This window comes from Carassius gibelio, chromosome B4, assembly GCF_023724105.1.
Source record: "Carassius gibelio isolate Cgi1373 ecotype wild population from Czech Republic chromosome B4, carGib1.2-hapl.c, whole genome shotgun sequence".
In the NCBI taxonomy this organism is placed as follows: Eukaryota; Metazoa; Chordata; class Actinopteri; order Cypriniformes; family Cyprinidae; genus Carassius; species Carassius gibelio.
Genome location: NC_068399.1, coordinates 19434252 through 19457985, shown reverse-complemented (window position 1 = coordinate 19457985; position 23734 = coordinate 19434252). Strand labels below are relative to the sequence as shown.

The following is a 23734-nucleotide window of genomic DNA, read 5'->3' as shown; positions in this document are numbered from 1 at the left end:
TATGACTGGTGAAGAGCTCTGAAGTGGACAGAGTAGCTACTTCCTGTGAATTCCCCGCTCTGGTGAACATTATTAATTAGTGCGCGACAAATATAACGCCTTTATTGTGTAGTTCTTTCCATTTAACGCTACTAGGAGACATTGCAATTACTCTTTTCCTCAGCATGTTTATATAAGTTTGAAAGCTGCAGCCGACAGGAAAAGCAAATAAGCTGTTGAAAATCCTGTCAGGATGTTTGGGGAAGCTGTCGATGCCTTTGAGTGAGAGGTGCAATAGAGAGAGTTCTTTAATAAAACAATTCTACTAACATTGTTACCAAAGTTCTATTGATCAGTTCTAAAATGAAACTTACAAAAACAATCGAATGGTTAATATTCTTGAGGGGAAAAATAATGTGAAGCCATATTATTTATAATCTCTCACCTATAAAAGCGTTTCAATTCAATTTTAATACTATTTATTTTTTTTATTTAAGGGGAAAATTGAGATATATATATATATATATATATGTTGATTCAGTCATATGATTCAGTAGTGGCTGGATTTGTTGAGTTCATTCAGTAGTTTAAATCACTGGACTGATTCAAGCCAGTAACAAAGTTTCGAAACGATTCATTTCTGATTTTTTCATGTGAATAATGCTGATTACTGTTATGATAGATTTATCGTACATCATGTCAGAAATAGGTAAAATACAAGAACTTATTTTTGCATGAACGCACCATTTTCTTTCTTTGTGCGATCGCTGATGTAGTTGATGAGACTGAATGTAATGTGGATTGTGGATTTATTTTCTTCAACAGCTCACTCTAGAGCTATTAAATATTACTTTTATGAGATATGATTTTGTATCAAAGAGAAAAATTATGCATCTTTGTTTCTATCATTGTACAAAAATATTTTTATTACTTTTTTGCAGACACTGTTATAGTGTTTACTTAGCAAAATCATTTGTACTGAATGCACAATATTGGGCTAGTCATATTAAAATGCAAGTAAATACAAATAAATTACAAATATTTGTTTCATTTTAAATGCCAGACTATCCCAAAAGAATACAAATAAAAATCACACAAAAACAAATCACTTCCTGAGAAATTGGTGGCCATTTTCCAGTCTATGCACAGCCGATTAATGGGCTTTGACACATTAGCTCTTTCCCCAGAATTCCTTCTTTCTTCTCTGAGCACGACCCAAGAGTTCAGAGGCCATGGAGCATGAGGCTGCTGATCTAGATGAGATCTGAGACATCTTATCATCTGGATTTAATATGAAAGAGAGATTAATATATGTTAATATTTTAGATATTTTAAGATACTGCAGCTCCATAAATGAGTAACTGCAAACAGTGCAGACATACAGTAAATCAAACCAGTGATTTGAAAAGCATTAGCTGTGCTTGATATTTGCACCACATTAAAAGACAAGTTGATCTAATTCCTGTTTCTGCTAAAACTGCTAAACAGACATAAAAGTGTGAAGTAACTGTCACCAACTGCTTATGGCTGCTAATAACTGCTTATAGTAAGAAGGTGATTTTACCATTATCTGACACACAGAAAGATTCAGCTTCAGGAAACACAAACAGCTCTGGCCGAAAAATTCCCAGGTTACCTACAATTGACACAAAGCAGATGATGTGACTGTGTAGTGAGTGAATTACATCATTGAACGTAACACAATAGGCTGTGAAACTAAATCAGATAATCAACACTTTATAAAGTGTATGTTTTGTCACGTAATATTTAAATTAATTGGTTATGTAAGTCAGCAGTCGTTAAGGATCAGATTATGTCATTAAAATAACTGCATTTTCACTTTTTACAATGTTTATAATGTCACCAGTTTACCTTTAATGCTGTATATGTATTACTGAATAATACTCAAATAATACTGGCAGGGAAATAAATACACTCTCTCATGTTTCCAGTGTGATTTATTTCTTTGATGGTAAAGCCGAATCAACAGTTATTACTCCAGTCACGAGATCCTTCTGAAATCATTCTAATATGCTGATTTTGTGCTTTAAGATACATTAATTATACATTATCATTGATTAAAGTGCACTGCTTGTTGTTTTTTATTTAGCTATTTATTTATTTTATGGAAACCTTGAAACATATTTATATATATATACATTCATTTGAAATAGAAAGAATCTTTTGTAAATGGGTCTTTGTAAAATTATAAATCTTTTTAATATCACTTCAGAATAGTTTAGTCCATCCTTGATGAATAAAAATATAATTTTCTTAAAAAATACTTTTGAGAAATAGTATACTTTGAAACGTTGATGTGTATAATCGTTTTTTTATCAATAAAAACAACAAAGAAATGTACTTTTTTTTTTTTTTTGAGGCGTAAATGCAATAATCAAATTATGTCATAACTATGAGGCATGTACGTATATATCCATCAAATGTTAAGTAATCATTTGAAATAAATGACTGCCCAAGAAAGAAAAGTCTGCCCAGTTAGCATGAGGACTTGAATAAGTACAGTGGTATCAAAATAATGCACTGACGTTAGTGGAAAAAAAACACACACATTAAAAAGAAGACAGGAGACTGACCTAGATTATTCTCCCCCTATTGCTAGCGGTAACCTAACCTCCCTCTACTCCTGCTGGTAAATGACTCAGGCACGTTTCAATTGCGTGCTTATAAATGTGGCGGCTGTTCTTCCCTTGTATGGATTGATGATCTTCAATCAAAAAAAGCGATATATTTGTAGCGCAAACTAAAATGCTCTTTCTTCTAATGTGCATAAACGACATCAAGTTTGGTGTGAATTCATAAATAATAAAACTGTTAGGTCTTTGATAATCAAATTCCCATGGCTGCAACCAGATCTATGTCAGTGGATGCTGAAAGGAACCGTACCATTATGCTGAAATTCCGGGTTTCTCAATGTGCCCTGGATCCTGTTGACAGGTGGGGGGACAGCAGCTTTGTGATGGTGGCTGGTCTGATGTTTTAGCGATGGCTTGGTGTGGTAGTCTGCCACCTCCTCAGACCAGGCCTCTTCTCGGATGGGAAATGCATCTACGGTGGTCAGGCCAGCGGCTGGCGAGGAACGCGGCCGGCTTCCACTCTCAGTCTTTGCAATACAAAGAAGTTTAAAATCTGAAGACATAATGTGCGACATAATATTGCACATTTGACCTAAGACTCATGTACCTTACTGTGTGGCTGCTGTGGAGAGCCATCTATGATACGTTTGTAAGGAGAGTGAGGTTTCCCTAAAGGTGGCTCACTCCTCCTAACTCTCCTGGAGGAATGTTTGATGTTCGGCGGAGAGACAAGCAAAGCTCCTCCTATTAAATATCAGAAACATTATTAAAAGTAATGATAAATGCTATAAATTATATATAATTCATATTTTGTTTGCTAGCTTTTTCTAAGAAACAAGAGGCTTGAAATCAGTTGTTCTGACTGCAAACTGTCCAATCATAGTGAAACTGTTGTGAGATGCCAAAAGTATAGGTTCAAGGTGACAAACAGATGTACCATCTGCACAGGAAACCACAGCTGTGTGTAAATCTAGGTTTGGTACCGTTGGCTGGAGTGGTCCGATCATGGTGCGTTCTTCGGACAGTCTGCATGGTCCTGAGTTCGGGGGTTGGCGGTCTGCCCCTGTTAACGGAATATACAGACCCATCCACCACTGATGATGACTCAGTTTCCAACGCATGCAACCTAGAAAAGATATGCGTAATGTCGAAATATAAAACTGTCACGGCATGGGCAGAAACGTTTTTGCATGTACGAGTCATCTTTGTTATATCAGGCTTGGATTTAAACTGATATTGAAGATTCCAAGCCAATATTATATATTAAGTTTATATATATATATATATATATATATACATATATATATATATATATATATATATATATATATATATATATATATATATATATATATTTGTGTTACTATATCCATTTCATTAATTTGTAATTAACTTCCCATTCAAGCTCCAATTCAACTCACAGCCAACTCAAGAATAGAACAGAATTCTTCAATTCTGACTTTTGCCTGACACTGACACCATCATGTTGTTTCTACTGTTGGCAGGTTCTCTTATCTCAAAAGGTCACATTTCAGAACAAAAGCACATACCTTTCATTTCTCTCCTTCATGTTCCCATGCTCATCTTTTGGATTCCCCTCATTTTTTTCAACTCTTAGTTCCTCCTGTGAAATCTCTGACTCATCTCTCTCTCCAAATCCCTCTTCTTCATCCCAGGCCAACTTCCTCTGCACAGGGAGGGTGGGGTCTTCATGAAGATGAGCATCCCCGGCAGAGCTCCTCCTGCTGGCTGCCACAGAAGCAGAAGGCCCAGGGCTAGAGCTGACACTGCCAGCCCTAAAGAGACATACCAAAGCCCTCAGTTCATTGTTAAAAGAAAGATCTTACTGGATTTGCAAACTAAATTGGACAAATTTCTGATGGTCGAGCTGTGCTCACCTGGCCAGGTCCAGAGCTTCGATGATAGGGTTGCTACTACTGCTTCTGCAGGCCTCGGATTCAATGGAGGATGAAGACGAGGTACCACTGGAAGGCTCCCACATCCAGTTGTGGTCCGACAGGATCTGATTCAGATGCTGCCGAGAAAAATGAGTTCCCCAGCCCCTTTTCCTGTAGGCATCAGCTTTCTCCCGTAACTCCTGCACCTAAGGAAAAACAGTAGAACAGTAGGGGTCATGAATAATAAATAAGAGCCTGGTAAAAATAGGACTGGACTGCAGATAATATGTTAGGCAAGAAGATTAATAATTTGTTGGAAGCACGGAAAAAACAGGGCTCAACAATAAGGAATACGCATGTCCCATTGACACATTTAAATTTTGGGCCAGTTGATGGAATGGGTTAAAAATCATAATTTACTTACAATAAAAAATAAAACATTTGCATATATATATATGAAGAGTTCAGATGCAAAAACCTCTAAATGCCATCTGAAATTTTCATCTAAAATTAGGATTTTTATCTAGCTCCTATGTTTAGGTTGAGTCATTTTACTTCAGTGGCAATGTGCAGGTCCTTTTCCAGGCTATTAAAGTGAAAAAACTGAACATAAATATAGGAGCCGGAAAAAAATCCTAATTTTAGATGCAAATATATATATATATACAAAATTATGTTTTTAAATATTATTTAATATACTTTTTGTGGTGATAAAATGTATTGTTAAGCCATGATATTGTCCTTATATGTGCTTAATATAAATTTGTTATTGAATCAGCATAAATTGACATCATGCAGCATTGTCACATCCGCTTCGAAACCCGTACAGAGTATGAATAAATGTGAAGGCAGTCATGCTCCACTCCTAAAGAGCTGACTCAGAAAGACACTTTTGTCCCATATGGCAAGTCTTACATGAAAGTTTTGCTGGAGACGCATAAAAGCACACTTGACACCATAACCTAAAATGAAGTACTTTTGTCATACAAAAGTTCGTTTGTTCTTACAGGATCGGCATATAACAAAAACTGCTTTGAATTCTCTATAAAGTTTACAGTCTAGCTAACAAATTTGAAGCACTTACACATTAAAATAAAGAATTTACTGTCATGACAAATACAGACCATGTTAAAACAAAGACATCAGATCAAATAATTTACTAAGCAGCAAAAGAACCACGTGAAAGATGCAGTCACAGTGACACTTATACAAATTGGGGGGGGGGGTGATGAGAGCTTAGTAATAGCTTTAATAATACCTAATTAATCACTTATGTAATACTACAAATATTAATGGGACATCTTATTAAAAGCCTTTCTGATCCCCTCTGTCATAACATTTTTTGCTTAAATTATTGGCTCCTCTGATATATAATATATTCACTGTCACTCATAAAATGAATGAATAAATAAATAATTAACTTAATTTACACTTTAGTATAGGGACCAACTGTCACTATTAACTCGTCGCTTATTAGCACCCCTGTTATTAAAATATTGGCTGTTTATTAATACTTATAAAGCACAATTCTTTACCCTTATCCTGAACAGTCTCTAAACTTAACAACTACATAACTAACTATTAATAACCAGCAAATTAGGAGTTTATTGGTTTGTTAATAGTGAGAATTGGACCTTAAAATAACGTGTCCATAACCTCTGCTAAATAAATAAAATTAGCGAAACATTTTTGTATTATTTCTAACCTATACTTGAACATTTATCTATGATTTTATATAATCAGTGAGTCAGCCAAGAGTTAATACAGGATTACCAGACAACTGAAAGCAAAAAAAAAAAATCAACCAACAAAACCACAGACAACTTCAAAGTTCCATATCTGCTGACAGATAACATCTTGCTGACTGATCCACCACATGCACACATACACAGATTGAACACACACACACACACACAGAGTTCTTCAAGAATAGGTCCACCGGGATACCACCCATATAGTCTAACTTTGAATGAGGTCATACAGTACTTTTTGTGAGCACAGACACACACATAAGCAAATGAAGGTCTCTCTTGAGACAGCAGCGGCAGTGAGAGAGAGGATGGATGCGACAGGCGGAAGAGTTACCTCATGATACCACTCGTGAAAACCTTCACACTCCTGTAAGATTAATAATACAGACCAGTAATTAGAGAAACTGCTCTTCTTTCTCCTAACAGCTCTTCCACTTTACCCCATCACAGCTCAAGCTCTCATGTAATGTGGTGTCAAAATTGCTCCTGAATTAAGACTTCTGGTCTTTTATTACTTGCTGTTTTTAAGTCCTCCATTGTGTATATTTAACTTTAATAATTTAACTTAAAGTCTAGAAATACACAATATTACGTGGGAAGATTTAACATTTAGCTTTTTTAATGCCATATGAGAATAAAATGCTATTTTCTGTGGCCTTTTCCAATAGGTTTTTTTCTTATTCCACAAGCTTACCTCCTCGTTTGCGGTTTTGATCTTCACCCATCTTCCGTCTCTGTAACTATACTGGAGGGGAGAACCAAAGTTGGATCTGTACTCGGTTTTCTCTTTCCTTTCAGGCAGACAAAGAGGGACACTGGTTATTATGTTTGTGGATTTTGTGAAAAAAATCTAAGTGTAACCTGTTGTATAGCATATGGATATTAAAATCTATATGTGGTGCTTATGTGCTGCTGATGCAAAATGTGTGAAACAAGCCTTGTGAGTTTAGTTTATGTATTTCTTTTCCTAGTCCTTTACAAAAATAAAAATAAAGATAGTCACCTCATAACCATGGGCGAAGGGTCTCTCAGAGAACAGGTTGACCTCACTTCCTGTTGCTGTCGATGGGTGACTTCCTCTTCGGGGCTTGACTTTCTGTTATGTTGTTGCTCCTTCTTTTTCTTCTTCTTCTTGTTCCCTTTACTCTGGCATGGTGGGCATTTAGACAAAAGCCCATAATAAAGCCATTTTTTCTTAATGTATACTTCCTTACTATACAATGAGAACTATACATATAGAATGTGTGAAAATTACGAGGAACTAACACGTCAGTGCAACTGGTTTATCCAGCTCCATAGTTATGCAGAGATATCTGGAAAGTCTGTGTCCACTGACGTAAGCTGAATGTAGATATATCTGTGTACCTTCTCTGGGGTTGTGTTCTCTGCATCAAGCTGCGAGACTTCGCGTTGTTCAACATCTCGCCTCAGGCGTGGTGGTATGGGAGGAGGTGATCCTTTGAAACTTCTCTTGTACTCACTCTCCATAACTACTGGGTTTGATTTGAAGAGTGGGATGGCTCTGTTGTTACTGTACAACATCTAAATCAGACATGAAATGATTCAAAACAAAAAAGGTGTAAATAACCCTGATGACTATGGCATTCTGATAATAAGATGCTGCTCAAAAAGAAAGTGTTTTTGCTCTCTACATCTAATTATTGTTAGTGTAATTAAAACTATTTTCAATAAACAGTTCTATATTCTGAAGTCAGCATGCAAAACTCTGTACTGCCATCTACTGGATAAGGGTTTATTAAATTAATGAAAGAAAATGCACTCAAACATATGCAGTAATTTGTTAAGAGTTGTTAAAAATAAATTTGAATTAGGACAGTGCTCATGAAAATGCAATAAAGCACCTCATGTGCAGCTAGCAAGGGCGAATCAGCTGTAGGCGTTTTCCGCATGAACTGTCTCTGGTACTCAGAGCTCAAACGACCATTCGTCTGTTGCTCCGATCTCAGTCCCGCTCGTTTCCTTAGCACATGGTGAATCTAGTAGAAAACAGAGGCTTTGAATAACTGTAACTGCAATAATAAAGGTATTAACACCTAATAATACAATTCTAAATATTATACACTAATTATAGTGTTAAAGGGGGGGGGGGTGTCTGTGCACTCATCCACACAGTTTGGTTAGAGATTCTGTTTATTAAAAGGACTACATATGAACAGAACCACAACTGAGCCTCTTTTAATGTGTTGCTGTTTTCCATTATTGTTATTTAAAGTAATCTAACACACTCACTTATAACCACTCACCCCATTGAGTCTTTGTTGCTGTTGGTCTGCAGCACTGGTGGATGTCTGAGCTGCTTGCTCCGCTGTCTGTTGTTGTTGGGATGGTGCAGCGGTGCCCTCTGGTGGCGCAGGGTCTCTTGGGGCAAGAGGGGTCACTATTCTTTCTGCACTATATGCTCTGAGCTCAGGTGTGACAGCTGGAGGTGTGACAGGCCTGCTCTTCTCCTGACGCCGTGGAGCTGGATCATGCCCTCCCCATCGGAGAGAACTGGATATCTGAGGTGGATAAAGGTGCACTTTCCTTTTGGATATAAATTGGGGTTCCCGGGAAATTCCTTTAAATGCAAGAAAAAGACCAATCAATCCAATTAATTCATAACGAATTTATTTCAATATAATTATTTTCATTTTAAAAACACATCTATCTATTTATCTATATATCTATCTAGTACATACTTGACTGATCAGAGCGCAGTCCTGCCAGTCGCATCCTGCGATGTGGAGAATCGCTTCTGGATCGTGTTGTTCGACCTTTGCATTTACTTCGATACTCGCTGAATCCCTATTAGAAGTGGAACATACAAACAAACAATAAGTTTACTTTATAGCACGAGTATCACACATTTTGCATTTGGTACGTTATACAATCTGCATATTTAAATGAGAGGTCTAGGAAATGCTCTGTGATTTATCAGAAAAGCCATGCTTCTATGGTGACAAGTGGATAATCTTGATGCCTTTTAATCGGCGCACGAATTTCTTCAAGACATAACAGGAAGTATCGGCGGTAACTTGTAAAGGCTTTACCGTTTAAAACGGTTCTTTATAAAACCACATAAAGTGCTCTATAATTGTATCTATTTGTTTTCGGCAGCGCGTAATCTATGTGTTATAATGATTCGTATGCATGTATATTTAGTTACCTAAATGTAAACACCCAAAATAAATCTCAAAACTGAAAGCATTTTTGCATCCTGCAGCGCGCGCTCTGTTCCTCAAACAAATGACGTCGCACGAGCGCGTGCACCTTCAGTCTGGTTCTATTGTGTCATGTTTTCAGCAATTTAATATGTAATAAATAATTTAGTTAACTTACCTTAAAACGGACAGGCATTCTGAGTCCGAGCCAGAGGCGATTAGTGCACAGAGAGGTCCGTGAACAAAAGAAGTGTTTTTACACGCTTGAGATCAGATTCGGTTACAGGCTTTGCTGTTACCTTGGTGAGGGCTGTAGCGTCCCACGATACGCGCATGCGCACGACTATAAGCCGATTTGTTATGACGCTTTACTGCGGTGTGTATGCATGAGTGGTTTAGAGTAATTTATTATTGATCAGATTTGAATTTCTTTGTTTGTTTGATAAATGTAATGGGGGGGGGGGGGCTGCGTTCTGGTATTTACAGCAAAAATGTTTTTTCAAACATAAAAGAAATAACCTTTAAACTTAAAATGTATAGAAAAAGAGCTCTACTGTATATATAGCTGACATAACCTACTCTTTGATGTTTCAATTCTAGCTTACTGAAATAAGTTTAAGTCATGTAATTACTCTCATAATCTTTGATATGATATTTTTGCTTTTATCAAAAAAAAATAACATTCTGCCATCATCAGTTCATTTGACGGACATTATTTTTGGTATTTTGCTCCAGATTCCACAAAAGATAAATATTTCAGTTGTTTTTCTTGGCAAATTTTACATTCATGACTGCGCATGCAGAAACAGTAAACAAAACATCTCATCTTGGAATAATTAAAAAATTAGAAGAAAGCTATGCTTGTGTGTTCTTCATGTAATATTGTTCTGTATTACATCAGGTTACTGTCATGGTCATGTTTTCCACAATGAAAGTGAAATCAATGCTGCATTTAGCCTACTAATTTATTACAATTATTTTTTATTACATCTGTTTGTTTGTTTGTTTATATTTCTGCATGTAAGTGTAACAAGGGCATCTTAAAATAAAGTGTTACTTTTTTGTTTCCTTGCAACTGATAGTAGAGGTGCTCCGATCACGATCGGCCGATCGTTATGCGTATCTCCTCAGTAAAGCCGGTTTTCTAATCAGTGGTTAATTCCATCAGGTGCGTGATTTCACATAGAGCAGCTGTTACTACACAGAGCCGTTGTTAATAGAGAAGATGCGCAAATCACGTTAATTTTCAGCGTTTATTGGCCCATCTTCTCAGTTAACAACGGCTCTGTGTAGTAACAGCTGCTCTATGTGAAATCACGCACCTGATGGAATTAACCGCTGATTAGAAAACCGGCTTTACTGACGAGATGCGCATTAACGATCGGCCGATCGTGATCGGAGCACCCCTAACTGATAGTGATTATTGTGTTTAAACAACAGATGCTTTTCTAAACAGTTTAGAAAGGCATCTCGTAATAAACCTAAATACCTTATAATTTCTTCACTATTACTACTTACTCATTTGTGTAGTTTAACCGTCTATGAGTTTAACTAGCTAGTGGCTTTAAATTACAAGTAGCCTAGTATACTGAATGGCTGAAAATAGCTAAACCTAAACCTGACATCAGTTAAATTAAGGTAATCCAATCATTAAAATTCGATGCTGATACGCCATTCATCACTTCTACAAATAATGTTCAGTACGAGGATAGCAGGCACCTTTCCGCGAGAATTTGAGGGTCTCTCAAATTTGGGGACGTGGCAATACGTACCCAATAACACAGTCCACTGGATGCACAACGGTCTCGAGCGATGCATTAACCGATTGTGAAGCCTCGAGCGCTGATAGGTTTCCCGATGCGCTGTAGCCAATCAAAAGAGAGCGCGATGAGTTCTGCGCATTTTAAAACAACGGTTTCCATGACATCCGGGGTTTGCTGTGCTGAAGTGGCCCAATGGCAGCGAACGGACTCCACTGTTTGCGCTGTGATTGGATCGCTAGTCCTAAAAACGGTGTGGCAGCACAGGGGTGTGCAGAGTAAACCAAAGACCCTGTTTTGTGTCTGGGATTCTCGGCCTCGTATTGAATCTAGGTATGTTGGTATTTTATACACGCTTTGATACGCTTTTGCCTGTTTGGTCTTTAGTGATGTGATTGACCACTGCTTACTGATCGTGTACCATTATAGTGCCGCTTAATAGAGAACGTTAGTATTGAACGTTAAAGGGATAGTTTAGCAAAATAGTACATTTTTTGTCATTATTTGCTTACCCCAATGTTGTTATAAATGTCTATGACTTAATATCATATGTGGAAAGTAAAACTATAATGTTAGAAGACTGACAGCCCCAGTCACCATTCACTTTCATTGCGTCTTATTATTTCATCAAGTGAATGGTGACTATCTCATCTTAAATGTGCTGTAAGGTCACTTTTTGCCTGAGTTTGTGTTGCTTAGATTATCTGTATCATGTCTGTTATAATTTTTAGCTAACAAGTATTAAAAAAGCTAATGTATAACGTTTCTTTGAAAGACAAGAACATAATAACTGCTTCTTATACTGTAAGTCTTAATGAAGCTGTATATATAATTGTGATTTATTTCTGGTGTGACTAATTACTGTAATTATATTGTTTTGTGCTAATTTTTTTAGTGGGTCTTGGATGCTTGTCTTGGCTGTACTACTTGTCATTTTCCCTTTTTTAGTTGCCCTTTATTTTTTTCCCCATTCTCTGGAAACACATTTTTGTCGACAGTGTTTCCTGTCAAAGATTCTTTCTGGTATTTTGCCAGTCAGGATTGTGATCTTTCCCTCATTACACACATTTACACTGTCGTACAAAAGTCTGGGATCAGTATTTTTTATATATTTATTTTTTACACACTTCATTTTATTCAGTAAGGACATATGTGATCATTTGTGTAGTGTCAGTTTTTCTAAATTTAGATGTATACATCATCTGAAAGCTGAAAAAAAGAAGCAACCCATTGATGTATGGTTTATTAGGATCGGACAACATTTGGCCGAGATACAACTATTTGAAAATCTGGAATCTGAGGGTGCAAAAACATCTAAATACTGAGAAAATCGGCTTTGAAGTTGTCCAAATGAATTCTTAGCAATGCATATTACTAGTCAAAAATTAAGTTTTAATATATTTACAGTGGGAAATTTACTAAATATCTCCATGGAACATGATCTTTACTTAATATCCTAATGATTTTTGTCATAAAAGAAAAATCATTAATTTTGACGCATACAAGCTTTGTTTTTGTTTTTTTTGCTATTACTAAAAATACACCCCAGCGACTGTGGTCCAGGGTCACATATTGAATTGGCCTATAGTGACAGTAAGACATTTATGACGTTGTAGAAGGTTTCTATTTTTTTTTATTTTTTATGAATGTTTCTTCCTTGTATTCATCTGTGAATCCTGGTTTCCACACAATACTGAACTATTTTCAACATTGATAATAATACTAAATATTATGAGAAGCTGATCAGCATCTTAGAATGATTTCTGAAGGATCATGTGACACTGAAGACTTAAAGTAATGGCTGCTGCTATTTCAACTTTGACATCACATGAATAAAAGACTAAAATATTTATATTTTAAATATTATATATTTAACATTAAACATTAAATATTTGAAATGAGAAAATTTAAATTTTAATATTTAACAATATCACTGTGTTTTGGATCCAATAATTGCAGCTTTGATGAGCACAAGAGACTTCTTTCAAAATCATTAAACAATCTTACCAATCCTAAATGTTGAAAGGTAGTGTATGTCACACTTCTTGCTCAAACATACACAGTGTTTACATTCACTGATTCAAACAGACCTTCAAACACGTAAAAAAATTATGTTTGCACGTTGGATTATTTAAACGTTGCCACATCAGATATTCCTGTGATCGGTATTTATTTTAGTTTAAAGGGGATTTGATGTGCATATATATGTTAATATTTGCTCTCTCTTTCACCAGAGCTTATGTGATGAAGATCGAAATTAGGCCTCTGTTGATGTGCTTTGCTCTGTGCGTGGTCTACGCCACCAGCAAACCCACAGAAAAGAAGGACCGTGTCCACCATGATGCACCACTGAGCAGCAAGGAGCATGACGACGGCACTAACTTTGACTATGACCACGATGCCTTCCTAGGGGAGGACGAAGCTAAGACGTTTGACGACCTGACCCCAGAGGAAAGCAAGAATAGGCTTGGGTAAGGATTGTGTTAAAGGGAATTTAGTAGTGATTCACAGCAACAAGATAACTGCAAATCATTACTTTTCATTGAGAGTTGGTCGTTTTAATATAAAATAAATGATTAAGAGTAGACACACTCTTCTAGTTAATTTATACTCCAATGTTTTTGCTCTTTTTGTGCTGCATTTCAGTAAAATTGTGGATAAGATCGATGCAGACGAGGATGGCTTTGTCACAGAGGCCGAGTTGAAAGCATGGATCAAAAAGGCTCAGAAGAAGTACATCTATGACAATATGGAAAGACAATGGAAGGATTTTGACATGAATAATGATGGCATGATCTCCTGGGACGAATACAAGAATGTCACATATGGAACCTACCTTGGTACAAAATCCAGTCTGTTATTAAAAACAAAGTTAAAGAATTGGTCACCCAAAATTGAAATGTACAAACACACAATGCTGATCCATACCTGTATGTATTTCCTTCTGCTGTGGAACATGAAGATGTTTAAAAAATAATAATAATATTAATGTTCATATAATAAAAGCTCTTTCATTTTCCGACCAAAAACTGTTGGAACATTCTTCAAAATATATATATTTTTACATTCCACAGAATAAAGAAAGTCAGAAAGATCTGAAAAAAGTGAGAGTGAGTAAAGGATGACATAATTGTAATTTTTGGTTAAGTGTGTAGTTTTTATACCACTGTTGTCACCAAGCAGAACTGCAATAGTAAGTATTTTAATAATCATTTGTTCTACTAATTGAATCATTTGCACTGTCTGGGTTTTTCTAGATGATCCTGAGTCGGATGATGGCTATAACTACAAGCAGATGATGGCTAGAGATGAACGGCGCTTCAAAATGGCTGATGGAAATGGAGACCACATCGCTGACAAAGAAGAGTTCACTGCTTTCCTTCATCCTGAGGAGTATGAACATATGAAAGAAATTGTTGTGTTGGTGGGTCTGTTATTATTGTTATGTCGATTCTATTGCAAGTTAAAGTTCGTGTGAAACCTGTTTGTATCCCGTTTTACTTCTGTAAACTGAAATCTGTAGAGCGGTCATATATTTTCTTTTACAGAAGTCTGCTCTTATTTGATCAAGAACTCAGTAAAAACAGATATATTCCGAAATATTATTATAAATAACTGTTTCTGGTTTATAATATAATTTATTCCTGTGATGGTACGCTGAATTTTCAACAGCCATTAATCCAGTCTTCAGTATCTCATGATACTTCAGAATCATTTTGGTGCTTAAGAGACATTTCTTATGATTTTCAATGTCGAAAACAGTTGTGCTGCATAACATTTTTGTGGAAATCATCAGTTTTTCAGGCCTCTTTAATGAATAGAAAGTTCAGAACAGACAGTATTTATTTGAAACAGAAATCATTTTTAACAATATACTGTACATGACTTTACTTTAATTTTAATGGCAGTGTATAATGGTGTAAAATATTGGATGTGGCCACTTTTTATTAATTGGGAATTGGTGGTGTCAAACGAAAGTAAATTTGAGAAAAAAAAAAAGAAATTATAAATTTTGGACATAAGACCAGGAACATGTATGAATGACAATAACTGGATCATTTAGATTTTTATATAGTTACTAAGCTTTGTCTGAATTTTCTGTAACCTATTTCACTCTTTCTTTATCGTTAGGAAACTATTGAGGATATTGATAAGAACGGTGATGGTTTTATCGAGCTGGAGGAGTATATTGGTGAGTGAAATACAGTATTAGGTTTTTTTTTTTTATTGTAAAAACTCTTTTATTTCTTTTTTTTTAATCTTTTCCAAAATGTCAGTTTGTTAGTTTAGCTTAACATCAGTTGAATGTTCTTGAATATCAGGCGACATGTACAACCATGAGGATGAAATGGACGAGCCAGAATGGGTGGCGACGGAGCGAGAACAGTTTGCAGAGTTTAGGGACAAGAACAAGGATGGGAAGATGGACAAAGAGGAGACCATGGACTGGATCCTGCCAGCCGACTACGACCACGCAGAAGCCGAAGCCAAGCATCTGGTGTACGAGTCTGACACGAACAAGGTGAGCCAACCTTAAAAACTTCTTTAGTCTGCTTTTAGTAAGTTATAACCAAAATCAACTGTCTGTCTGTCTCACTGTCTTTCAGGATGGCAAACTCACCAAAGAGGAAATACTCAACAAGTACGATTTGTTTGTGGGAAGTCAAGCGACTGACTTTGGGGAGGCTTTAGTTCGACATGATGAGTTTTAATTTGTTTTCCTAGTATAATAGATCATTACTTTTTAACTTGTTTTGGTAAATGGATATAATTTATTTGATATTGCTTCACCATAAAACAACATTAATTCCTCAGATTTAGTTCACTTGATAGATTGTTTTCCCTTTTTGCACACGGAAATGCATTCATGATGACACTACTTAAAGGGATAGTCAGCCAAAAATGAAAATTCTGTCATTAATTACTCTGCCTCATGATGTTCCAAACCCATCTTGAGAGCACAAATTAAGGTATTTTTGATTAAATCCGAGAGCTCTCTGACCCTCCCATAGACAGCAAGGGTCCTACCACAGTCAAGGTCCAGAAACATAGCAAGTACGTCGATAAAGTAATCCATATGACATCAGGGGTTCAACTGCAATTTAACGAAGTAATTTAATGACATTATTCAAATTTGTAAATGGCATATGCTGTTCTGTGTCAGCTGCGCCACACATATACTTATTTTGCACAAAAAAAGTTGTCTCGTAACCTCATAAAATTACTGTTGAACCCCTCATGTCACTTGCTTACTATGGGAGGGTCAGAGAGCTCTCGGGATGTATCAAAAATATCTTAATATGTGTTCTGAAGATGATGAAGGTCTTACGGGTTTTGGACGACATGAGTGAGAAATTAATGACAGAATTTTCATTTTTTGGTGAACTAACACTTCAAGGTTCTTTATTTTATTTTTTTATCTGTCTTTGGAATTGTGGTTCATGTACAGCATTATTACCATTTCAATAACTGTTTATATTTGTTTTTTAATGTGAAGCAGTTTATTCAGGGCTAGAATCAAGGCAGTTTTGCTGTGTTGCTTCTGATCTAAGATCAGCTTCCCCTGCTGTTCACAGTCCTTCTCAGTAGAATACCATTAGTACAGAATCCTCTCAGATTGACTTGAGTTTACACAAATAAAAACAAAAATAAATGTATATATTCACAATGTATATGTGAATATGTATATACTTTTTATACATAGAAACTCATATTTCTCTCCTGTGTGTTATTGTCTTGGCACAAACATTGATTTTAGAGCCATAGGTCAAGAGGATCATGGCAATATTTGGTCTTCTTTCAATATTTATTAGAAAAAACCTAAACCTTGGCGTATTCAGTCACACATTCATCTATTGATATTAAGATGTTTGTTCGTTACCTGATTTTGATCTTTAATAGACACACTCTCATCGTGCCTTTCATTGAATTTTTATGGCTTGATTCATTTTGGTTTGCAGGGTCCAATGTAACATGTTACTGAATAGTCTGTTGCTTTCAGCTTCATTATTTGACATGCACTATCAATTAAATGAAGTTTGCAATATGTTTGCTATGTCATGAACATAGCAATGTGGACCATTAGTTGTCTTTTTAATGAATTTTTTCATAAAAAATGTTTTAGCACCCAGTGGTTTCAGGTGAGTTCCTTCAAGTGGTGCTGTTTCAGCACCTACAGTCTGTATCTTGGCAACAACAAACTGTCAATAAAACAAAATTATGGCTGAAATTGTAACTCTTTTTTTCATGTCATTTGTCTTTTTTCTGCATTCACTCTGCCTGTCATTCAGTCGATTAATAGAAGCTAGTAGGTAGAGGAAATAAAATGCATCAAACAATATAAATCTTTATTAATTCTAAAATCCGGGCACATGTACAAATTCATGCACACTTTATATCTAATTACAACAAAACATGTACAGAAGTAATATAGATACAGATATTCGAGATCCAACGTCATGAAGCCAGTGATTGGACCAAAGCTGTCGCTCATGATTTGTTACCAGCAAACTTCCAGTGAACGTTTCCTCAGCTGCAAACAAGCGGATGGACTTGGATAATTCCCTTGTGATCTTATATATCTTGGCTAATCCAGCCAGAAAGCTGGGCTTTAGTAAATTCTCTGGAGAAGATGAGAGTAAACCTCTTAGTTACACTGTGCTCTTTTGACGAAACAAGCAGTTTTGATTGTTATGGGCTTTTAGTTTACTTAGTTTACTTAAGATCTCAATGTGATATGGCATTTGATGAGAATATAAATGCTACTATAAATGCAGCCAAAGAGCATAAAAACAAAAAATTGGGAATTTCCATTCTCAGTTTGCGTAAGTCCATTCACACTAGAGGATGTCTCATTTCTATTTATTTTTATTTTTTAATTATTATTCTCTTTTTTTTTAATTTTCTGTTGCAAGTTAACAATTTAACATTCTACTTCATCGTCAATGCATAATGCATTGTTGTAACATTAGACAGCAATTACAAAAAAAATAAATAAAATAAAATAGTAGTATTTTGAAGGTGTACCAGTACTGCACAGAAAGGATGGTAGGATATCACCCACTGGTTTGGCCATCCAGCGGGCTGTGTCTTCTTGGACATGGAGAATCCCTCAGCCCTCAACAAGGTGTAAAGGTGCAGGATTTGAACAATCAGGGCAAGGGATAACATTAAAACAGGTCCAGACAAGTTGTAAATAAGAATAGAAAATTGTGGAATAATTTATGCAGACACAGAGGAGGTTTCAGTCTTGCTGGAAACCTCTGAGCTCTCATCAATCTTCTTGCCAAATACAGTCTCCATGATGCATGCATTGAACTGGAACACAAAATGGCAGAGTATTGGTTTTTGTCTAGTTGTGTAGTGATATTATTTAAAGCATATGTTTTGTCCATCTCACCTGTTTGTTCATGAAGGCATAGATTAGGGGGTTGTACACGCAGGAGCTCTTTGAGAACAAAGAAGGGATGGCCACCAGACGGTAATCCTTGTTTGAATCCTCAGCATAGCTAAAATACAAGGCAGTGATGGCATAAGGGCCATAGCAAACGATAAAGGATCCAACCATCACAACAACCATCCTGGACACTTCCTTCTCAGCCTTTTGGGTGGAGGCAGACTCGGCCTGCTGGGCTGCAACCTATTGGTAAATATTGAAACATTTCAAGTTTGTGAAAAATATGTTTCTGATTTATTAGGCATTCACACATATTCAAAAAAGTTAAGAAATGCTAAGTCATATAAAAAAAAAGTGAATTGAAGTGAATATATATTACATGACATATGACAATTTTAAATATAATTTCTAAATAATATTGCTTGCATATATGCAATTATGTATATCAAATATTAATAATAAAAAATAACGGTTCATAAAGGCAAAAATTTGGGATACTCACAGCACGCAGGGCTCCCAACAGTTGTGAATAGGAGAAGGTGATGATCATTATTGGCATCATGAAGCAGGAGACCAATAGGAAGTAAGTGTAGCTCTCACTATTGTACTCCTCGTTTTTTGTGTACCAGTCAGGTCCGCAGGCGGTGCCAAGACCCTCTGGAATGTATCTGTAAATTCAAATGTAAATAAAGTTAATCTTTAAAATTATGAGTGCACGCTTCCAAATATTTCACAAAGAAAATGTCTTTCACCTGCTCCATCCCCAGAATGGAGGAGTGGCACAACCGATACCTATGATCCAGGTGAGCGCAACGGCTCCCAATGCCTGGCTTTGTCCAAACTTGAAGCTTCCAAAGGGTTTACAGATAACCACGTATCTCTCGAAAGCCAGAACTGCCAGAGACCATCCTGTCACAAGTCCTGTGAGAATAAGACAACCACCAATATTAACATACTAAAGGTTACGAAAGGGGGGATTTCACAGTGATGCCATAGAAGATGCAATTGATTTCTCATTCAGTGATAACTTCTTGAATTTTTTCTCAGCGTGAAGAACATAAAAAAAATAAATAATAATAATTATGGAATGGAAAGGTACCTTGGATGCCCCAGCCAGGTTCTCCACAGAACCATTGATGCCAATGATTAAAACCTTCAATTTTAAGAGTGTAATGTCTAGGGTTGAGTATAGTTTCAATTTTATCAATTCCAATTCAGATTCTGCTTATCGATTCCGATTCTTACCGATTCCCAGTGTAGATTCCAATGGGTTTAAAAAAAAGTCAAGCACTTAGATATCAAACATATTAGTTCTCTGTCTCTTTTTGCTAAAATTTTAATTGCTGCTGAATACCATGAATAAAAATCAGCCGGCTACATACAAACTGGACTCGATTAGGAGCTGTTTTTTGTGCAAAATAGAGCTACATGATTCTGGATAAATTGGGACTTTTGTAATGGAAGTTGTAGTTCTCTCACAAATCTTAAGAAAAAAATATTAGACGACTAAACAAAATCTCATGGAATTTACAAATAGAATGATTCAATGACTCACTCAAGATATACTTGTTTTAGGATGAATTAGTGTTTTTGAGTGAATCTCTTGAATTAATGATTCAAAGACAAATACATTTTTATCAGCCACTTTTCACCAGCTTAAATAAAATATGTGCACATAGGAATTGATAGGTGTGTGCGTATCCGATTCCTAACCTTAAGTATCTAATTCTGGAACTGATTTTCAATTCCCGACCCTAGTAATGTTTATGCTATTTAAAGTTCACAGACGCTTTGTCTTACCCGCAATCGATCCCATTGCAGCTTCCATTGCACACAGCGTATAACCGAAGAAGTAATAACCTCTAAGAGCAGAAAAGAATACTTGGCTTACAGAAAAAGTGTCGAAAATAAAGCCTCCTAGGGAGATGTTCACCAAGATGTAGTTGAGAGGCTGTCTGAGTTTCTTGTACTTCATTGTAACAAAGAGGACGATGGCATTCAAAGGTGTGCCCACGAAAAATACAAAGCCCATGAAAGCTGCCTGCAGGTAGAAAGCCCACTTGGGTGCCAGATGGTACTGTGGGCCCTCGAAGGGGCTGATTTTGGAGAGGTTACCGAATTGATAGGTCCACGCGTCCATGGTTGCACCGTTAGTGCCCTTGTTCTTGCGCAGTGTCTCTGTGAAGTCAATGAGCAGCCTGCTGACCAAACATGGATGGGATGGCCTTTTATATAATCCTCAGAGTCTTGCCTGGTGTGAAAGTGGGGGGGGGGGGGGGGGTAGATGGGGATGAAAAGGAAGATCATCCTCCGGGTGATCTTCCGGACATGTTGTCAGGATAATCTGTCCTGTCCATGCAAATTATGCTCAACACCATCATGGAATCTCTAAGCACATGATTAGGCAACACGTGTTGCTCTACAAATGTGGAATATCATACGTTTTAGATTGTATTAGAGCATAAACAACAGTGATACAACATGATTAGAAAGACACTGCTAAAAGACCATTAATATTAACTAATATCTTGAACTGGTATTAAACCTTAAACCTTGAACTGAGCTATTTTCTTTAGAAGAGAAGTCAAATTTGATCATAATTAATTAACTTTGCGACGCTGACACAATTTAACAAAACTGAATAAATTTTGAACTGACTTGCAGCAAAAGAGAACTAGTCAAAATATACACTGTAAAAAATTACCGTGAATTTAACGGTAAAAGACTGTAAAGATGCTACAGTATAAAACTGTTCAATAGTCAAAAACTATATCAGACATCACATATAATTTTACGGCAGTATACCATATTTGGAAGTGAAAAGGAATTTATAATTTACAGTGAATAACCGTAAATTGACATTCTCAGAATTCCTAGCGTTACATTTCAATGTTTTTTTTTTTATATATAACTGTTTCTTCTTAGTTTTTTTCTTACCAGTTTTGTACAATAGGGATTTATTTTATATCTAATGTTGTTAAAATATTGTTTATTGCAATGTTTCAGTCTTGTGTGTTACCATAATGGTGTTTAGTGTTTGTGTGAATTAAACTGTGCACCTTCTATATACGTTAATACTGTATTTAAAAGCTCCCTGTGATGTTTTTTTTTTTTTTTTTTTCAGAATTTAAGATATTTTGGATGAAAACCGGGAGGCTTTGTGACTGTCCCATTGACTGCCAAGTCAAGGTCCAGAAAAGTATGAATATCATCATCAGAATAGTCCATCTGCCATCAGTGGTTCAATCGTAATGTTGAAGCGACGAGAATACTTTTTTTGTACGCGAAGAAAACAAAAATAACAACATTATTCAACAATTCATCTCCTCTGTGTCTCTCCGCGCCACCGTAGCGCCATTTTGGAGAATATCGGCTGAAATAGAAGTATTCTCGTCACTTCATAACATTAACGGTTGAACCACTGATGGCAGATGGACTATTCTGACAATGTCTTTCATACTTTTCTGGACCTTGACAATGTAAGTTACTTGGCAGTCTATGGGACAGTCACAAGCCTCCCGGTTTTCATACAAAATATCTTAAATTATGTTCCGAAGATGAACAAAGCTTTTACGGGTTTGGAATGACATGGGGGTAAGTGATTAATGACAAAATATTCATTTTGGGGTGAAGTATCCTTTTAACATTATATCAGTTAATGAAATTACGGCATTTAAATCTAAACGTAAGTTAAAACAATAAAACCTCAAATGTTGCTACCATATTTTTTTACAGTAAAATTCTGCCAACCATTGCTTCCGGGTTTTTACCGTAAATTTTACAGAATTTATTGTTAAAGTTTTGATAACTGAACTATATAAGTTATTAACTGTTGGGCCCTTATCATTGAGTCTCCTTTAGCATTACTTTACATGTAAGTCCACAAACAACACATATATCAGTAGCATTTTTAATTTACTTATTTGTATCATTTGGCAAATTAAACAAGTTTACCACTTAAAAGTTGTATAATATACTGTACTACGTGCCTCAGTCAACTTAGTTTGGTCCTGGGTTATCTCACAACTTGAAAATCTTGTTAAACCTTAGCATATAGATTAGCCTAGCCTAAAGGACAGAGTCATTTTTGGAATCTATGCTTATAGCTGATTTATTTAAAAGTATTTTTTAATTTTTTTTTAAGGATTTTATGATTAAGCTTTTAAGATTTGGCTTGATCCTGCAGATTTGCTGTCTGACAAGAAATGTGAAAGTTATAAGTAGCCTACTGTATATTTCTGAATTGGCTAATGCTTTAAAGAAACTTTGCTTTGAAAGGTTTTGAAACTTCTGAAGCCTAACATTGTATTATCTGTGCACTGAGTTACTAAAACCCTTTCCTAAAACACATGGATACACAACATACCAGCTAACCTAAAGTAATGGCCTAGTTTTTTGGGTCAAACAAGTTTGTTAAATCTTGGCTTCCATTTCAAGAGCAGCAGTATAAGCAGGCAAAAGGCAACCAAACTCTTAAGGTCCCCAAGCACAAGGATGAGCCGTAATCTGGAAACAAGATTTACCTAAACCAATTGCTAAAAATCCCCACAAACCATATTGATGTCACAGAGGGATTACGTGCAAACTGTCAGTTTATCTTGTTAGCTAAGACTTAGATTGTGGGTCAATTTTGATAATCTGGAGAGAGATAAAGAGTGTTAAACTGTAAATCCTATACATCCGGCCTCTTTTTATACACCTCATTTCGCTTTCTTCGTTTCTCATTCTCATTCGTTTCTCGAATCCTCCCTTCCCCTCTCTCTCATTTCTTTTCTTTGGTTTTGGCAGGTAAGTATTATTTTATGGGTTAGAAACTTATTACAGTGTGAATTTGGTTAATAATGATTTATCATAACCTGACAATTAATGTATTGCTTTTGCTAAGTAATGTCTCTTTGTTCTTTGTTTGCAATTTTGCAGTTCTGTTTAATTGGCTGTTTGATGGTCTTTAATTTGAACTTTTTGGTAGAAATATGTTTTCTGTTTAGATGGATAATGGATTATGTTAACATTTTTAATTCATACACAAATTTAACAGTATATGAATAACCGGCAAGTTTGACGATTATTTATACTAAGTGTTTTGTATTTTTTTTTCCTTGAAGTTCTTGATAAATTAAAATGTGCCTCTTTGTCAAATTTGAAACAAGACTGCACTTATGTTTGTGTCAGATATTTTGTACACTGTGTTGAAT

General features: G+C 35.9%; 3 protein-coding genes across 5 annotated transcripts; 1 reads left to right on the top strand and 2 right to left on the bottom strand.

Annotated features, from left to right (window-relative positions):
• Window positions 1-873: 873 nt before the first annotated feature.
• Window positions 874-9708, bottom strand: mdm1 (Mdm1 nuclear protein). 3 transcript variants are annotated; one of them, XM_052553504.1, is made up of 15 exons: window positions 9562-9708; window positions 8922-9027; window positions 8487-8800; window positions 8085-8219; window positions 7588-7764; window positions 7226-7368; window positions 6917-7013; window positions 6557-6589; window positions 4472-4677; window positions 4124-4369; window positions 3557-3699; window positions 3181-3317; window positions 2884-3100; window positions 1544-1615; window positions 874-1260 (listed from the first exon to the last, which is right to left on the bottom strand). In XM_052553504.1, the coding sequence occupies exons 1-15, from the start codon at window positions 9577-9579 to the stop codon at window positions 1151-1153; spliced, it is 2154 nt and encodes a 717-aa protein (XP_052409464.1). In that variant the 5' UTR covers window positions 9580-9708; the 3' UTR covers window positions 874-1150. The 3 variants fall into 3 exon arrangements, with proteins under 3 accessions (XP_052409464.1, XP_052409466.1, XP_052409465.1); XM_052553506.1 differs by lacking the exon at window positions 9562-9708 and adding an exon at window positions 9389-9466 and having other exon boundaries at window positions 875-1260; XM_052553505.1 differs by lacking the exon at window positions 6557-6589 and having other exon boundaries at window positions 875-1260.
• Window positions 9709-11288: 1580 nt separating this feature from the next.
• calua (calumenin a) lies at window positions 11289-17372 on the top strand. The gene is made up of 7 exons (XM_052554992.1): window positions 11289-11476; window positions 13378-13614; window positions 13790-13983; window positions 14401-14567; window positions 15275-15335; window positions 15466-15665; window positions 15751-17372. Exons 1-7 carry the CDS (start codon window positions 11304-11306, stop codon window positions 15853-15855), a joined length of 1137 nt encoding a protein of 378 aa, XP_052410952.1. The 5' UTR covers window positions 11289-11303; the 3' UTR covers window positions 15856-17372.
• Window positions 17373-17464: 92 nt separating this feature from the next.
• Window positions 17465-20735, bottom strand: opn1sw1 (opsin 1 (cone pigments), short-wave-sensitive 1). Its single transcript, XM_052553877.1, has 5 exons — window positions 20340-20735; window positions 19292-19460; window positions 19042-19207; window positions 18543-18782; window positions 17465-18460 (listed from the first exon to the last, which is right to left on the bottom strand). Exons 1-5 carry the CDS (start codon window positions 20677-20679, stop codon window positions 18365-18367), a joined length of 1011 nt encoding a protein of 336 aa, XP_052409837.1. The 5' UTR covers window positions 20680-20735; the 3' UTR covers window positions 17465-18364.
• Window positions 20736-23734: the final 2999 nt, after the last annotated feature.

Excerpts from the sequence above, each read along its gene's own strand:
- mdm1 (XM_052553504.1), bottom strand. Across the intron at positions 8,801-8,921 it reads ACTGCGCTCTGATCAGTCAA|GAATTTCCCGGGAACCCCAA; the intron begins GTATGTACTAGA and ends TTGCATTTAAAG. Across the intron at positions 3,101-3,180 it reads CACAGCAGCCACACAGTAAG|ACTGAGAGTGGAAGCCGGCC; the intron begins GTACATGAGTCT and ends TGTATTGCAAAG.
- calua (XM_052554992.1), top strand. The coding sequence starts at position 11,304 with ATGACATCCGGGGTTTGCTGTGCTGAAGTGGCCCAATGGCAGCGAACG. Across the intron at positions 13,984-14,400 it reads CACATATGGAACCTACCTTG|ATGATCCTGAGTCGGATGAT; the intron begins GTACAAAATCCA and ends GGGTTTTTCTAG. Across the intron at positions 14,568-15,274 it reads TGAAAGAAATTGTTGTGTTG|GAAACTATTGAGGATATTGA; the intron begins GTGGGTCTGTTA and ends CTTTATCGTTAG.
- opn1sw1 (XM_052553877.1), bottom strand. The coding sequence starts at position 20,679 with ATGGACGCGTGGACCTATCAATTCGGTAACCTCTCCAAAATCAGCCCC. Across the intron at positions 19,208-19,291 it reads CCATTCTGGGGATGGAGCAG|ATACATTCCAGAGGGTCTTG; the intron begins GTGAAAGACATT and ends TTGAATTTACAG. Across the intron at positions 18,783-19,041 it reads TGTTGGGAGCCCTGCGTGCT|GTTGCAGCCCAGCAGGCCGA; the intron begins GTGAGTATCCCA and ends ATTTACCAATAG.